The 15863-nt window shown below is 56.5% G+C and overlaps 1 protein-coding gene across 2 annotated transcripts; it reads right to left on the bottom strand.

Moving 5' to 3' along the window:
• Nucleotides 1-1954: 1954 nt before the first annotated feature.
• PIN1 (peptidylprolyl cis/trans isomerase, NIMA-interacting 1) lies at nt 1955-15863 on the bottom strand. 2 transcript variants are annotated; one of them, XR_013995116.1, is made up of 5 exons: nt 15675-15863; nt 13533-13745; nt 5587-5697; nt 5244-5350; nt 4145-4720 (listed from the first exon to the last, which is right to left on the bottom strand). XR_013995116.1 is itself a non-coding variant. In XM_081076627.1 (4 exons), the coding sequence occupies exons 1-4, from the start codon at nt 15730-15732 to the stop codon at nt 4611-4613; spliced, it is 492 nt and encodes a 163-aa protein (XP_080932753.1). In that variant the 5' UTR covers nt 15733-15854; the 3' UTR covers nt 1955-4610. The 2 variants fall into 2 exon arrangements, 1 of the variants encoding a protein (XP_080932753.1); XM_081076627.1 differs by lacking the exon at nt 5244-5350 and having other exon boundaries at nt 1955-4720; nt 15675-15854.

The raw sequence follows: 15863 nt of genomic DNA on the forward strand, positions 1-15863 counted from the left end.
ACTCATTGATTACTCTGGTGCATTGCTGAAAAGGCTGACAACTTTTTAAATGGGGTTTTAACATTTTGGCTGCTTTTATGAATTTGGGTATGAGGGGGTAAGACACAGAATTTTTCCTTTTCTCTTTTTGCTTTGTAATTTCAAAATCATTTTGTATGAGTTGCACCTGTTCTGAATTAATAACCAAAGGCTAGAAACAGCCTGAAGGTGCACTGGGTGCCTTTAGTTGCACACACACACCTGGAGCCCATTCGCCTGGAAGGGTCTTGGGCGGTTGTGGGCCTGACAGGGCTCCTGGAGAGGAAGGGCAGGCAACGCTAGGAAGTATGGAGACAGGAAGCAGTCTGTGAGGGAGTGGGGCCAACTTTGAAGAAGCAAGCTGAGGCCTAATCCTCAGGAGCCTTTGGTGATGAGACTAAGGGGAAGGCTGTGGGATCACGGAAGAGGGAGGAGAACGAAAGGAAAGCTTTATTTTAGCCAGATCCCTGGTGGCCTGGGTGAGATGAACCGCAAGGAGAGTAGGGAGAGTGACCTCTGGGGCCGGTGGTGGGGAACAAAGGTTGGGGAACAAAGGTAGTGCTGTCTACCACAACTCTTTGTCCCCAACTGAATCCTGAGCAGAAACATTGTGTAAATAGCCCCACCAGCCAGACCCCACCCCCACCCGCTGAGGCCAGAGGCTGCAGAAAGCTGCTCCTCTGGGATCTCCCTGATCTCCCCATTTCTAATTAATGGCCTCTTGATTAAATCAACACCGCTCCGTGTTGGCATCTCCAGGAACTTGGGACACGGGGGCCATATTGTGAAGGAAACCAATGAATAATAAATGTGACTGCCTAATGCAGTCATTTAAAACTAATTTTTAAAGAAATCTTCAAGAAAAGCAATTAATTTCCACTTAAATCAAGTATGACATAGAAAAAGAAATCAATTCCTGGATAAACATGTTGAGAGGCACTTTGCTGTGTACCTGCTTAAACAAAAGGCACAGGGCTGGGACACTTGGAACATTTGTACACCAGTCGTCCGAGTGTGTTTATTTGGAGGCAAATCTCCAAGGTGAGCATGGGGATAGGGGGTAGGCCATTGGTCTTTGATACCAAGTACTTTCCAATTAAGAACGGGAACTGAGGGTGCTGAGTTCAACAATCTTTGTCTAAAACACAGTGTGGGACAGAGCCAAGAGTGCAGTTTCCAGGCTCTCGGCCTCATGTGGAAAGGTGCTCACTCGGATAGTAAATGGCCGTCAGCTGTGATTGGCGGGCCATCAGCTGTGGCTAGTTGGCCGTCAGCTGTAACCAGTGAGCCATTGGCCACTAATATAACTGTCGTGGCTACACTAGCAGCAAATGGGGGCTAGCAAGAAGATGGTGGCTGAGCTAGCAAGAGCGGATTGCAGTTAGCACAGCGGATTGCAGCCAGCAAGTGAGGTAGGTTGGCAGAGAAGTGGACGGTGGGTTGCGGATCGTGTGGCTCTTGCTTCCTGTGTCTCCAACCCAGCTGCCAGCGAGACTGTAGTGGTGTGACTCCCCTATCTGTGGCTCGTGGGTGTTCCTTTTTGGCCTCACCATGTCGTGAGTTATATGGGGAGTGGGACCAGAGACCCCGCATGACACCCTGCATGACACACAGAGTTGGGAGAAGGGCTAGATGTGGGTGTCTGTCACATCTGTACAACAGTCCTCCAATGGATGCCACTAGTGCTCGGCATCGTAACTGCTTCTCTCTCTCTCTCTCTCTCTCTCTCTCACACACACACACAGGGAGGTCCAGCGTTCCGTATATTGGATATACTTATATACTATAGATATACACTAAGTATCTTATACACACTTATATGGATTTAGTTGACCCTTGAACATGGGTTTGAACTACATGGGTCCACACATATGTGGATTTTTTTACAATAGTCAATGTATTTTCTCTTATGAATTTCTTAGTAACATTTTCTTTTCTCTAGCTTACTTTATTCTAAGAATACAGTATATAATACATATAACATACAACGTGTTAATCAACTGTTATCCATAAGGCTTCCGGTTAACAGTAGGCTATTAGTGGTTAAGTTTTGGGGGAGTCAAAAGTTATACAGATTTTTGACTGCGCCGGGTATTGGTGGCCCTAGCACCAGCATTGTTCAAGGGTCCACTGTATCTGCAACCAAGGACAGGCAGGAATAACACCCCACACCCCTCCCAGGCCAGGATCATGTCACCCATGGGTTTCAGGCCCCCCTCTGCCAGCTGTGACTTCCCCAGGGACGTGCACCTGTCTACATTGGGGAAGCACTGTAGCCCATCCCGCGGCAATACCTGTGTTACTCTGAGTTGGGGGGACCTGACCTAGCCCTGCCTGTGGCCACCGAAGCCTGGGCTAGTACACAGGGAAGAGTTGTGGACACTAGCCCCCGGGGGTAGAGTTTGGCTGGGAGGGAAGACTGCCCTGGTGCTGCCATCCTGAACGGCTGGGATTTATAGCCCCACTTCCGGGCAGGAGAGGGTGGGGAGAACATGGAGCAGGCGAGGGAAGCCACAGCTACTGAATCATGAATCAGCCTGACGGTGAGCGGGCTCCGGGGGCATGTTCATCTCACAGCAGTGTTCTTTCGCGTTTGGGTTTTGGCTGCTGCACAGCTAGACAAAGGAAGGGGAAGGGGTCCACAGAGGCAGGGGAGTCACACCCAGACAGGGGGACTCCCTGGGTCGCACTGGACCCGCCTAGGGACGTGTCATACAATCACGCACATCTGGAGATACACACACGCCCAAAGTTACAGGGAGTGCACAAAGACCATTTCTCTGCCAGCCGGCACAGGAAAATACACAGCCCTCCCTGGCAACATCTCAGATGCCTGGGAGCTGGGGATGTCTATCCTTTGGTATTGAGAGCAGGGCACGGGCCCATTCTCCACTGACCCCCTTCGCCTTGGAGAATCCCACGTGCGCTCCTGCCCACCCAAGCATTCATTTCTGATCCTTTCCAGAGGCTCCATTTGGCGAGCTGGGGTGCGATTGCTTCCACCCCACAGAACTGTTGACGCAAACAGTGGGTCTGCTTGCTGCCTGCTTTGTGGCCCCTATAGGAGACAGAAGATTCTGCCTGGAGGTGCAGCCAACTGGCTGGCTCTCCCCAGCCCGCCAGAGCTGAAAAGGAATTCATTAAAGCTTCCTAATGACAAATGCTCCGGCAGGCAGAGAGCGATCGCTCCGGAAACCTGTCAGATGGGAGTCAGCCCAGGTGACTTGATGAGACTCAGGCCTTTATTAGAGGCTTAGCCCTGGGGGGCCTCCCTTGGGTTAAGCCAGACAAGGGTTTGTTTTGCTTAGGTCCCCAAGCCCTACTGGCCTGCTATCTCCATGATGTGGGAGGGGGCGGGGAGAGGCAGTGGGCATAACCTCCTCTAACAGATTCATAAATCTCCAGGATGAATGAGCCCCCTGACCAGACCCTGGTACAGGGGCAGCTGTAAGGGTGCGCTGGACAGCAGCTTTGCCACACCCACAGATCCCCACCCTAGCAGGTGCCCCGAGAGGAGGGAGAGTTGCCGCATCTGCCACAGGGATCTCCTCTGCTTGAGGACAGCACCCTCCCATGTTCCAGCAGAGAGCCTTACTGCGCGAGGGCTGAGCAGTAGTCCCCTCCCCTCCTGGCTGGCCCCCCTGTTGCCGTGGTAACAGCATCTGCAGAGGCAGCAGGACCCAGGCACAACCTGCCAGAAGAGCTGGTGGTGTGCCAGGGAAGCAGGCTCCAGGGTGTGGGCATCATTTATTCTAACTGGGGCGGCCCATGTGTGGAGGGGGTCGGGGGGTGCAGAGAGCACCTAGAGCAGAGGGGTTTAAACCTGGCTTCCCAAGGATCCCGCGCAAATCCCCAGCTACCTGACCTGCTGAGTCCCGCTCTGTGGGGTTAAAGCAGGGCCCTTGCGTTCTAGAACATTCTTGAATACCAAAGTTTGAGGACAGCTGGCACTGAACCATGCCCCACTTCCCTGGAGTCTGGCTACTGGTATGAATTCCTGGAGGACACCCCTAGGTCCAGGGTGAAGAGGCATCTTGGGGAGGAGACAGCCTGGACCCTTGGACACCAGGGGTGGCGGCAGAGGACTGTGCCCCGACAGGGAGGAAATGAGACCAGGACGCAGAGCAGTGGTTCCAGGTTTAATGGAGGGTGCGGAGGGTGTTGCACTGCTGCTCAGAGGGCCCCAAGGCGGGAGCAGCCGGGCCCCACACAGAACATTCGCTTTTTGCAACCCAACAGAACATGGCATAACCAGAAACAACGTAAGGCCCTCCTGCCCCCGTCCTGGACCTGGGGGGACACAGGGGGCAGCTCAGCTAACTAGGCCTTCCCTTTGGGACAGGTCACCCCCACCCCCTGGGTCTGGGAGCTCTGGGAGCCTCCCCACCCCACTGCCCTTCTGAAGTCAATCCCTAAAGGGGAGGGGAATCTGGCGGGGTCAGCCCCAGCCTGGGGCAGACAGGAGCCCCCTAAAGGTACAGGGCCCCTCTCCCAGCCATTGTGGGAACAATAAATACTGTGTGGCATCAGCAGGGAGGGGCGCCCACGGCGGGGCGGGCGGTGGGAGGCGGGGTCTGCGGCCCAGCTGCCCCTCACTCCGTGCGCAGGATGATGTGGATGCCGGAATCCGTGAACACCGGCCCGCTCATCTCTCCTGTCCGCAGCGCGAAGGACGCGTCTTCAAACGGCTTCTGCATCTGACCTGGGGGAGCGTGGAGGACGGTGTGGGGTCAGGACCCGGCTGCCGACCAGGGCCAGCCAGGGCGGCCGGACAGGGCTCCCACCTGCGCCCAGCCTCACGCTCACGTGCTTTATGGCCCTGTCACAGTGCTGCGCGGCCCAGCTGGGGGTGGCAGGGCCATTAAGGAGGCTCCAGGAAGCCCGAGGACAGCATGAGGGATGGCAGGCAGAGCTGCTGTCACTGCTGCGTGCTTAGAGACGCATATTAGTGATGAACGCGTCTCCCTGGGCCCAATTTCCAGCCCTTCCACATGGTCTGCCCTGCCTGCCTCCTGGGGTGGGTGGCAGCTCCTTACCGGTTCCCCACACCCCGCACCCCATCCTGAGTACCTCAGGGAGGAAGAGGATGGAGGGGAAGGAGGACAAAGAGGAGGAGGTGCTGGCCCGGTCCCCTGTGCTCTTCCCTTCCCACTGCCCCAGCCCCGACAGGCCTCAACTCGGGGCTGCGGATCGTACCCCTCCTCCCCTCAGCCCTGGTTCCCTACCTGGGAGGAGGATGCTGAAGGCCACGCCCGGGGCTCTCAGGGGCCCCTGCCCTATACCCCCAAGAGGACAGGCATATGGCAGCTTGGCAGGCCCGTGATGGGGACAACTGCGCAGAGAAGAACACAGGCTGACTCCCTATCCCAAGAGGGAATGACACGGGGGAGAAGCTCTGCAGTCACCCCCGCCCCCCACCAGCAAGGCAGCCTCAGGAGCCTGAGGGAGGGACTGTGCTGCCACCTGGTGGACCCCGCAAGCCTGTGCGGCAAGGGCCATCTCATCCATCCTCGACGGGCTGTGGCACAGAGGGTCCCCGGGGCTTGGGGGTGCCCATCGCTTGCGCACCTCTGCTGAAGGCACCCAGGTCTCCCCGGGCCTTGGCCGAGCTGCAGTCACTGAACTGTGAAGCCAGAGATTCAAAGTCCTCCTCTCCCGACTTGATCTTCTGGATGTAGCCTGCAGACAGACGAGGCACAGACCCCCACGTCAGGGGCGGGGTGGGGCGGGAGGGCTCCAGATGGGGGCTGGCGCGTCCCTGAGAAAGGGGTGTGCAACGCCGGCCCTACCGCGTGCACCCACGCACACACGTGAACCCTCGCCAGCCCCATATGCTAACACACACCCACAAATGCCTTCTCCCTGCTCACGCGTGCAGTCACGCTTGGAGTCACAGGTGTCCATGAAGTGGTGCCTTCCACATGCATGTGACACTGCAGTGACCTCAACAGCCATGCTGGTCTCACACCCCGGTCCTACAGCCCTGCTCCTTTTGTCACTATCCCCACTGCACACAAATATAACATGAACTTAGCATGACCTGTTCCCACCCCCCCACACATATTCTGAGAGAAAATTTACCTCCAGGCCTCACTGGGGAGGACCCCAGGAAACAAGACAAAGAGGGATGCTGGGAACTAGGGCCCCCTAAGACTCCCCAGGGCATGAGCCAGGGCATGAGCCCAGCTCTGCCACAGGAGCTGGCCATGTCCTCGGCCCCTGAGCCTCAGTTGTTCCCATCTGTTGTAAGCCAGAGGGAAGGGCTGGGTTGCTTACTGGCGCAGTGAAGAGACCCTGGGAATAGTACCCTGTCATTCCCATGGATGATGGCCCCAGAGAGAGCCTACATGGCTCTTCTCCCAGCTACCCCAAAAGGGTGTGCTGGCAGTGCACCAGATTCACCCTCTGTGCAGCTCAAACTGTCTCCACTGGATCCTGATTTCCCCTGGAGGGAGAAGAAGGCCGAGGCTGACGGAAGGAAGGGAAGGGATGACTGAGGAAAAGGGCTCCCAGCAGAAGGTGCAGGGGCCAGTAAAGAGCATCTGTGCACTTTAATGTTTGGGGGCAGAAAGTGCAGAGAACCACCGCTGTGTGTGTGGGTAGGAAGGAGCCAGCAGCTGCTCCAGAGTCCAGGGTGGAGCCCTTGGAGCCACAGGAAAGGAACCCGTCCTTTGCTCCCTGAAATGCCCCTATCCTGCTCTGGGCATCCCTGCCAGGCTCCTCCCTGCCTCTAGACGCAGCCCCTGGGAGGGCTCCAGGACACCTGGCCCCAGACTTCCACTTGGTCTGGGCCTGCATGGCCGTCCTGACAGCCACTTTACTGGGGGCATTCTCCCTGAGGCCCCTGGGGGTGCCCAGGACCACGCACCCATCAGCTCAGTGATGGGGCCTGGGTCACGCCTCAGATGGGAGGGTCACCCTGTCACACCTGTCGGGGTTTCTGCACACCACTGTGACACTTCCACCCACTGTGTGACCTAACAAGGCTGTGACACGCCTGCCTGGTACCTGTCCGAGCAGCACAGGGACACTGTGGATTAGTCTACCTGGTGCCCTGGGGCCCAGATACCCAGCTGGGGCATCTGCCTGACGCTGGGCTGCTGCAAACTTCCCCGGGCCCGTCGGTCTCAGGCACGTTTGACCTTAAGGTCACTACCCTCCATCTGCCTGGGACTGCAGTTAAAATGACACAAACTTGACTGTATACCTGTCACCCCATCTCGCTGATGCCACTGCAGCAACTGTAGGTCCTGGTATCTGACCAGCTTGACGCTCCCATGACCACCCCCGTCACCCTGTCACTCTGTCCCGTCCTACCCACTCCTTTGCCTCTGAGTCTGAATCATTCGCCATGTACCAGCATGACACAGTGACAAGCACAACAGTGTCCAGCACAGAGTGAGACTTTGACAAATGCCACTTGCTGTCACCATTCTCCCTTCCACGTGGGCTGCATGTCCCTGTGATGAGGCTGTCCCCACTTCTCTCTGATCTGCCCATCCCTGGGCGCCCTCGCTGGTACGTCTCCGTCTGGCCTGGCCACACCGTGATGTGCTGAAGGTCAGGAAGGCTTGCTGATGTGGCACAAACCCCAGCCACTATGGCGTGGACGCTGCGGCGGCTTCTGCCCATATGTCCTGGCGTGGTCAGGACACATCCCTGGGGCTGCTAGGTGGTCCCCCTGTGCCAGACGCATGCACAGGTGACTCTCACCTGAACCAGATGTCACCAGAATACCCTTCCTCCCCCTCCCTCTCCCCCTGGACGCCCGTTACTCCTTTGCCCTCACCCACACAGCACCGAGGTTCCTTCTCCTGTCTGAACCTCCATTCGCCAGCACACGTTGCAGGACCCCCTTCCCGTGGACCTGCCCGCCCAGCACCTTTGGAGCCAGGCCCAGTCCCGAGCCCACTACAAGCACCACATGGCCTCCTTCTCCAGCAGCTGTGGCTGTAGGCCTGGCCAAGAAGCACAGGGTGCAAGTGCTATCGGCCTAAAAATCCAACAAAAGCCAAGCTTTTGCCATGACCTCCTTCAGAGAACCCAAATCTTCCTCTAACCAGCCAGCTCTCAGAAATATTCTGCTTAGATGGAGCCTGAAGTATTTTTTAAAAAATGGTTTCCTCCTGAGTTCGCCTTTCTAGAGGCTGAACTTCAGGGGTCTGGTCCTAGCCACAAGCCAAGATGCCAGGGAACCTTCCGACCCCTGTATGACCTTAGCTCAGTCTTACACCCCACCACAATGTCCCTCCCATCCGGCCTTGCTCCTCTGCTCACCTCACCCCCACCCATCCCGCCAATTGGATGGTGTCCCTAAATGCCACCCTTGCTTAGGCCTCTTCTTGCCTGAAGCTCACCTGCTGTCTTCTGGTCTTACCTGGGAGCCTTCCCTAAGACTGCGCTGGGCCCTGCATTTACCACCGTCCTGTTTGTGTGTCTGTCGCCTGCCTCATACCGGAGGACAGGGGCCGGGTCAGCCTAGCTCACTGCTGTGTCCCCAGCACCCAGTGCTGTGCACAGAACAAGTGTCCACAACACTGAAGGAATTCATGAATAAATGAGACAGGAACAGGCCGTAGGGAAGGAGGGCGAGGGATCCACCACTGGGCTCCGTAGGCAGAAATGCTGGAGTCTCACGCCTTTTTTCTGTGCACCTCAAGTCACGTGCTAGAGGATGCGAGAAAGGAAGTGCAACCCTCCCCGGCCTTTTCCTGGCAATGCCCAGGCCTTGCCTAAGTCAACACCGGTCACCAAGACTGTGCCTCATGTAACCGGGCTCTGGCCGGGGCACAGGCTCAGAGCCGGCAGACCCAGGTGGCCTCTCAAGGAGCCCGGCCTGGAGCAGGCACCTGCCACCTGCTTCGGGGAGTTCCGGGGCCCCTGAAACAGGAGGCACAGCAACACCGCATCTGCCTGTTGGCAGATCACGTATGTCCCTGAGGCTGAGGACGGTGGACTCTGGACCTCAAGTGCTGCGCTCAGATCCCACCTTTACTGCTCCTGAGCTCTACGACCTTGGTGGGTGACTTTCCCTCTTGGAGCCTCATTTGCCTGGCCTGTAAAATGGGCTCATCAGCAGCTCCCACCTTGGATGGCTATTGTGAGGAGTAAAGGAACTCCTGCCAGAGCAGGGCCTGGCCCAGAACAAGCCCTTGACAGTTACTAGCCGTCAGTTCCCATAACATGGGCTGAATTGTGTGCCCCAAATTTATATGTTGAAGCTTTGAACCCCCAATGTGACTGTACTTGGAGATGGGCCTTTATGGAAGTAATTAAGGTTAAACAAAGTCATGAGGGTGGGCTTTTATTTTTTTTTAAGGAATGTGCAGCTCACAGTAGTCTATGTGGGGATCGAACCGGCAACCTCGGTGCTACCGGCACAGAGGGTGGGCCTTGATCCAATAGGATTAGTGTCCTTATAAGAAGAGACACCAGAGAGCTGCACCTCTCTCTCCCCACGCACATGCACCAAGGAAAGGCTGTGTGACAACACAGTGAGAAGGCAGTGGCTGCCTATAAGCCAGGAAGAGAGCCCTCAACAGAAATTGAATCGGTCAGAACCTTGATCTCAGATTTCTAGCGTCCAGAACTGTCAGAAATAAATAGCTATTGTCGACGCTCCTAGTCTCTGGTACTCTGTTATAGTAGCCCGAGCTAATACAGCACATGCACTTAAGGGAGAGTGAGTGAACAAATGCGGTGGTGTTTAACCCTAAAAGGGTTTGGAGACAATCTAGAGAAGGAGCCTAGACAGGAAAAAGGTGACAGGCTTAGTTCTGCCATCCCAGAAGACCCCAGATCCAGCGGGAGGGGCCCAGCGGCTGGAAGAACCTGGAGTGGGGACACACGGCCAAAGGCACTCACTGGCCCTCAGACTCTGGGGAAGGGGATGTGTGGGGGTCTCCCTGGGGCCCTCAGGCCTTGGGCACGCAGGGGCAGAGGGATGGGGAGCAGGTGGGGAGGAGGGCTTCTCCACGGCCTGGCCTCCTCAGACAAGGACACCGGCACCACGGGCAGCCAGGCCTCGGATCCCTGACCGCAGTCCAGCAGCTGCAGAGCGAGCCGATGCTGGAAAAAGAAGTCTCAGCAGAAAACTTGGACGTGCTGGTTCACTGCAGGCAGCCTATCCCCTCTGGGCAGCGAGGAGCACTGGCTCTAAATGGATACTGTTGAGCCTTCGACCCAGGCTGCCAGCTACAGAGTGTGCTGCCCAGATCCTGTTCTCCTGAGCGCCTGGAACAATCCCACGGCAGGGGGAACATCCACTTTCATTCTAGAGAGAACGAGGCCCCAAGGCCCAAAGCTTGCTGACTGACATGGCACCACGCCCGCGTCTCACTGCTCCCTCCTAACAACCCCCGAGGAAGCCTGCCCTGGCCCATCTCAGTGTCTTGGACACTGAGGCTGAGAGGGAGGTCACCGCCCAGTATCATCTGAGGGTCTGCCTGCTGAGCCCACTGGCCTCCTACATCCCTGCCCAGAGCTCTTCCCATGGGCCTCGGGGAAGCAGCAGGGGCTGCCAGTGAGCAGAGGCCTTGTCCTGACCTTGGCCCCCCCACACGCACCTGAATGACTGAGGTCAAGGCTCCGCTGCGTAGACAGTGAGCACTGGACACTGAGCCTACTGCTCTGCTGAGCACTCCCTGCATCTTCATGGCTACCTTGTACCCATTTTACAGAAAAGGAAACCAACGCTCTGAGAATGAAGACACTTGCTCAAGGCCACACAGCTGGCACAGGATCCATCTGTGTGTGACTCCAGGGTGGGCCACACTACCTCTGACGTTTCCCCACCCCATGCATCTAATCCATCGCCCCGTCCTCTCGATTCTGCCTCCTCCATCTCTCAGAATCTGCACCACCCTTCCCACCCGCCCCCAAGTTCAAGTCACATTGCCTCTAGCTGCAATTCCTCCCACAGCTTCCAGCAGGCCCTCCAGCAGAGGCAGGAGCCCTACCCCTGCTAACAATCCCAGCCTGCACCCACTTAAGGTAAAGCCCCAGGGCCTAGCAGCTTACTGGGGCACCACCCCCTTCCCCCGCTCCTGCCAAGGTAACCCTCCCCAAGGCCCGAGCTGACCTCAGCACTCTCAAGGCCCCCCCACTGTGCCAGCCCCACCAGACGCACACCCCTGTCCATCCTAGAGATGGGGGAGGCACCCTCACCTGCCATTTCCAGGCAGTCCCCTCAGCCTCACAGCTTTCCTTCCAAGCCATGCTGAGATCTCACTGCGCCTACCTGCCTTAGCCTCCTGCCATCTCTTGCCAGGATTGTCCCAAGAGTTTCTGCGTCTGGCCTGGATGCCATGCTGAACCCAGGCTCTTCCTCTCCCAGGTGCCTCCCCAACGCTTCTTCCTCGGACTCTCAGATTTAGTGAGTCCCCGCTACCAGTGGTTGCACCTCCTGCCACTCCATCTTGAATGCCTGTTACCTCTTGCTTACTCCCCTGTGGTCCAGAAACCTCAGAACAGAGACCACTTCAGCTGGGAAGACACAAGAGGTCATCATCTCAAGATTCTTTCTGGGCTTTCCCCACCATTTCCTCCTCTTCCCGTGGAGGCAGCCAGACTCCCCTCATCGCTCACAGTTGGTCCCAGCCAGCCTGGGCTTTGGGCCTTCTGGCTTCCCTGGCCCTTCACCTTCCAGCCACACAGCTCTTTCCTGAAAGTGTAGCACAGCAGGGCCCCTCTCCAGCCACATGTGGCCATGTGCTTCCTGCTGTCTCCAGGAAAGGCCCAAACTCTTTGCCTCGCCCTGGGCTCTCTGCCTGGCCAGGACCTGCTCTTGGTCTGGTCCCCCTTCAGCCTTCCCGAGTCCTGGCTGCAGTCCAGCCTGTAGGCCTTTATTTCTGTCATTTTCTCTGCCAGGAGGCAATTTCCTTGTTTCCTATTGGTTAACGAAACAATGCTATGAGAGCTAAGATGGACCAGGCTGTGTTGGGTGGTGGGAATATAGTGGGGTAAGGGACCGATACAGTCCCTGCCCTCAGAGCTCTGGAGGCGAGCTTTTTCATCTGCCTTCAAGATTCTGTGCAAGAACTCAGCTCCTCTCTCCAAGGCTATGAGGTATGAGGTTAACAGGTGCCAACTGTGCCAGACACCATATGGGGGGTGTGGGTGTAAGTAATATCCTGCAGGCCAAGTACTGGACCAAGTGATGTGATAGTCAAACAATAGCCAATACTAACTGAGCGTGCACTCTGCCAGGCCTGTGCTAATAATAACAACCACAATAACCACTAGCGATAATAGAACATTTACTAGATGCCAGGTGCTATAATTCATACTTCACTGCATTATGTCAGAGTCCTTACAATGAGGTGGGTCCTATTATCATGGTACTAATTTTATAGGTGAAAGAGATTGAGGCTCAGAGATGTTAAGTAACTTGCTCAAAGTCACACAGCCAGGACCTTGCCGAACTGGATGGGAACTCAGGCTGTCTGGGTGTGGGTGAGGGATCAGCTACGTGGTGTAAGAACAGCCAGGGAGGGGTCGGGGGTCTCTAGTGGGAAAGGCTGAATGGATGATAAAACCACACGTGAGATCCAGATCACTGTCCAACAGAACTTCTTGCCAGGACATAAATGTTTTCTATTTGTGCTGAGATGGCAGCCACTAGCCACATGTGGCTACTGAATACCTGAAGTGTGGCTAGTGCAACTGAAGAACTAAGCTTTAGTATTACTTAATTTTAATTAGTAAATGGACATAGCCACATGTAGGTAGTGGCAGCTATACTGGAGTGCTCTAGACCAGGGTTCTTGGCACACAGCCCTGCCCATTTGTTTACATACTGTCTATGGCTGTTATTATGTTACAAAGCAGAACTGACAGAGACTGTATGGCCCACGAAATCTAAAATATTTACCATCTGGCCTTTTAAGAAAAAGGTTACCAACTGCTGCTCTAGACTGTGGAGAAAACACAGAACAAAGCAAGGAACAGCCTCCTCTCTCTGGGCAGAATTAACTGCTGGCTAGTTCTGTGCTGCTACTTTTCCAACTCCCTCCCCCTCCCGCTTCTTGCAGACCCACCCACATATGTGCCACAGAACCCTGCTTGATGATATCCTCAATAGCTCCGAATCACTGAGGGCCCACTGTGTGTCATGCACCGTCTCATCCCACTGAATTTTCATAACAGCCCTCAGAGGTGCCCATTTTATAGACAAAGTATGACGATGCCCATTTTATAACAAAAACTGAGTCTCATGGAGGTGACTTGAGTCCCCAAGGTCATGGAGGTTTACAGGGCAGCATAGCTACTCTCTTAACCTGGGTCTGCCAGCCTCCAAGGCTGGGTCCTCCCGCCCCTAGTGGGAAGGAGAGGTGGCCATCTGGGCCGGGCTCATGTCACATATAGGCATTTCTGTGTTGGCCAACACCACACCTGACAGCTGAGCAAGTGGCATGGAGGTTCTGGTGTGATTTCTACAAGGCCCACTCTGGCCTCTGGAGGGGGAGAGGCACCAACCGCCCTGCCTCCCAGAGCCCATCTCCAGCCTTGCTCACTGTTGATCAGCTCCAGGGCCTCCTCCTTGGTCCGGGTAATCTTCTCCTGCCTCCAGGACGAAGGCCTCCGTGACTGGCTGTGCTTGACCAGCAGGTGTGAGCAGCGAACCCTAGCAGGCTCCCCCTGTCCATTTTTGCCGCCGCCACTGCTGTTGCCACTTGGACGCTCCCACTGGCTGGCGTTAGTGATGTGATTGAAGTAGTACACCCGGCCTGAAGGGAGAGGAGGCAGGAATTCAGCTGGGACCTGCTCACAGGCCAGGATAAGGAACTGGCCTATGAGATGCCATCATTCAGCAAATCCACCACGTGCCACAAGCCCTTAGGGAGCTAACATTCTAGGTGTCGGCAAATGAGACAACAGGGTAACTTCAGTCACTGATAACTTTGAATGACCCAGAGTGACAGTGGAGAGGAAGCCAGGGTGGGGGAGACGGACTGGTTCAAAGCATGCACTCAGCAGCCAGACTGCCTATTCAAATCTGCCTTGGCTACTTACTCACTGTATGACCTACCTTCCCCGGGCCTCAGTTTTCTCACCTGTAAAACGGAGACAACAGCACCTGCTTGTTGGGCCATTGTAAGGACTGAATGAGTTCTTATCTGTAAAGTGCTCAGGATAGCTCCTGGCACACATTAAGAGTGTGATACCTATGATCATATTCCTTTTATAGATGACAAAACTAGGTAATGTTTCCTGACTGTTCAGTGGGCTCCAGGCACAACTGCACTCAAGCGTGTCAGACACCAAAGCTCAGCTCTTTTTCCCTACAGTGTACTGTGCTGCACCAAGGGGCCAGCATTACTGGGGGCCAGACATTAGGCAGGGACTGAGCAGCAGGGAGCGAACACGGCACACAAGAAGCCTGAAGAGGGACCCAGGAGAGACAGGGCATCATTCCAGAAAACCAGTTTGCCTGGGTTACATGGAGGACTTGTGCCCAGCACCGCGAAGGGTTGAATGTCACCCCTGAGGAGGGCTGTCAGGGTTGAGCAGAGCAGGAACGGCACGAGTTGGGGCCCAGAGGTGGACAGTGCATCCGTTTTAAGCTGCAGGTCATAGCCACAGACCAGGGCTGAGGCAGGGTGGGAGAGGGCTGAACCAATGACGGCCTCTAAAACCTTGGCAATGGGCTCTAGCTCTCCCAACCTCAGTTTTCTCAGCTGAAAAGTGGCAGTGCAGCGAGAGAATCAGACTTGATGGGGTTGGTGAACGTGGAGAGATGATGATGTATGCAGTGCTCACCAGAGTGCCTGGCGTTCAACAAACCGGAATTGTTCCTGCGACTTTGATTACTATGGGCCATGGAGGCAGTGGAGTGAGAGCGGGGCCTGCGTCTCAGCAGTTTGCAGTGACAAGGGCAGGGGCCTCTGGAGTCAAACTAGGCCCTAACCTCGCCCTCAGCCCCCACCCCCGGAAATGAATGACCTTGGGCGAGCTCCGTAAGTTTTCTGCCGTCCGCTTCCTCACCTGCAAAATAGGGGTAATGACTACCGACCTCCCAGAGCTGTGGCCATTCAGTGACAGAAAACACTTAAAACGCCCGGCATAACGCTTGACGCCGATCAAAGTGCCCTGTTGTCGCCATTCTTGTCCGTAAGCCTTAAATCGAGCCCCAGCACAGGGGCCGTCCTCGGGCAGAATTTCACCATAGGCTCAGCATTCGGTGTGGACGGCACGCGTGTTAGCGGGAGTGGGTTGGGGATCCGAGGCCGGGCAACCGTAGGGCCACGCCCTGAGCAGGGGTCAGGGGGTCTCCTCCCCCAGGGGCGCCCCGGGCCCAGCGGGGCGCACAGACGTTTCCCCGCGACGTCAGGTGCGTGAGGCCGAACAGTGTCGGCGCGGTCGGCAGGACCAAGCCCATCGCCCGGCGGAGAGCCGGAGGATCCCCGGCCCCTTCCCCCCGTTTCCCCCACAGCGCCCTAGGCTTTCCCGGTCCCATCCCCGCCTTAGTTTCCTCCGGTTTCCCGGCTCCCGAGGCTCAAAGCGTCCACAGGGCGGGCCGGGGCCGTTACCCGGGACGATTCGGAGGAGCCAAGATCCCATGGAAATCGGACAACTACACCGCGCCCAGGAGACGAGCTCGAGCCCTGCTTCCGCAGGCCCGCGCGGCCCCGCCCCAGCCCCGACCCCCGCTGCACCTGAGCTGCGGCTCATGCGCTTCTCCCAGCCGGGCGGCAGCTTCTCCTCATCCGCCATCTTCCCTCCTGCCGCAGCGCCCGCTCCGCCTCCGCCGCGCCGCCTCTGCCGCCCGCCCACCGCCGCCGCCGATTGGCTAGGCCTGCCTTGCACCAGGGCCTGGTGACGACGCTCACTGGGCACTCCCACTG

This window comes from Rhinolophus hipposideros (assembly GCF_964194185.1).
Source record: "Rhinolophus hipposideros genome assembly, chromosome: 16".
NCBI lineage: Eukaryota > Metazoa > Chordata > Mammalia > Chiroptera > Rhinolophidae > Rhinolophus > Rhinolophus hipposideros.

Bases quoted from the DNA above. Each gene is read 5' to 3' on its own strand.
- PIN1 (XM_081076627.1), bottom strand. From the start codon at position 15,732: ATGGCGGATGAGGAGAAGCTGCCGCCCGGCTGGGAGAAGCGCATGAGC. The intron at 13,746-15,674 runs GTGCAGCGGGGG...CTCTCCCTTCAG, and splicing joins GCGCATGAGCCGCAGCTCAG to GCCGGGTGTACTACTTCAAT. The intron at 4,721-5,586 runs GTGCGCAAGCGA...ACGCTCCCCCAG, and splicing joins CCTGGGTGCCTTCAGCAGAG to GTCAGATGCAGAAGCCGTTT.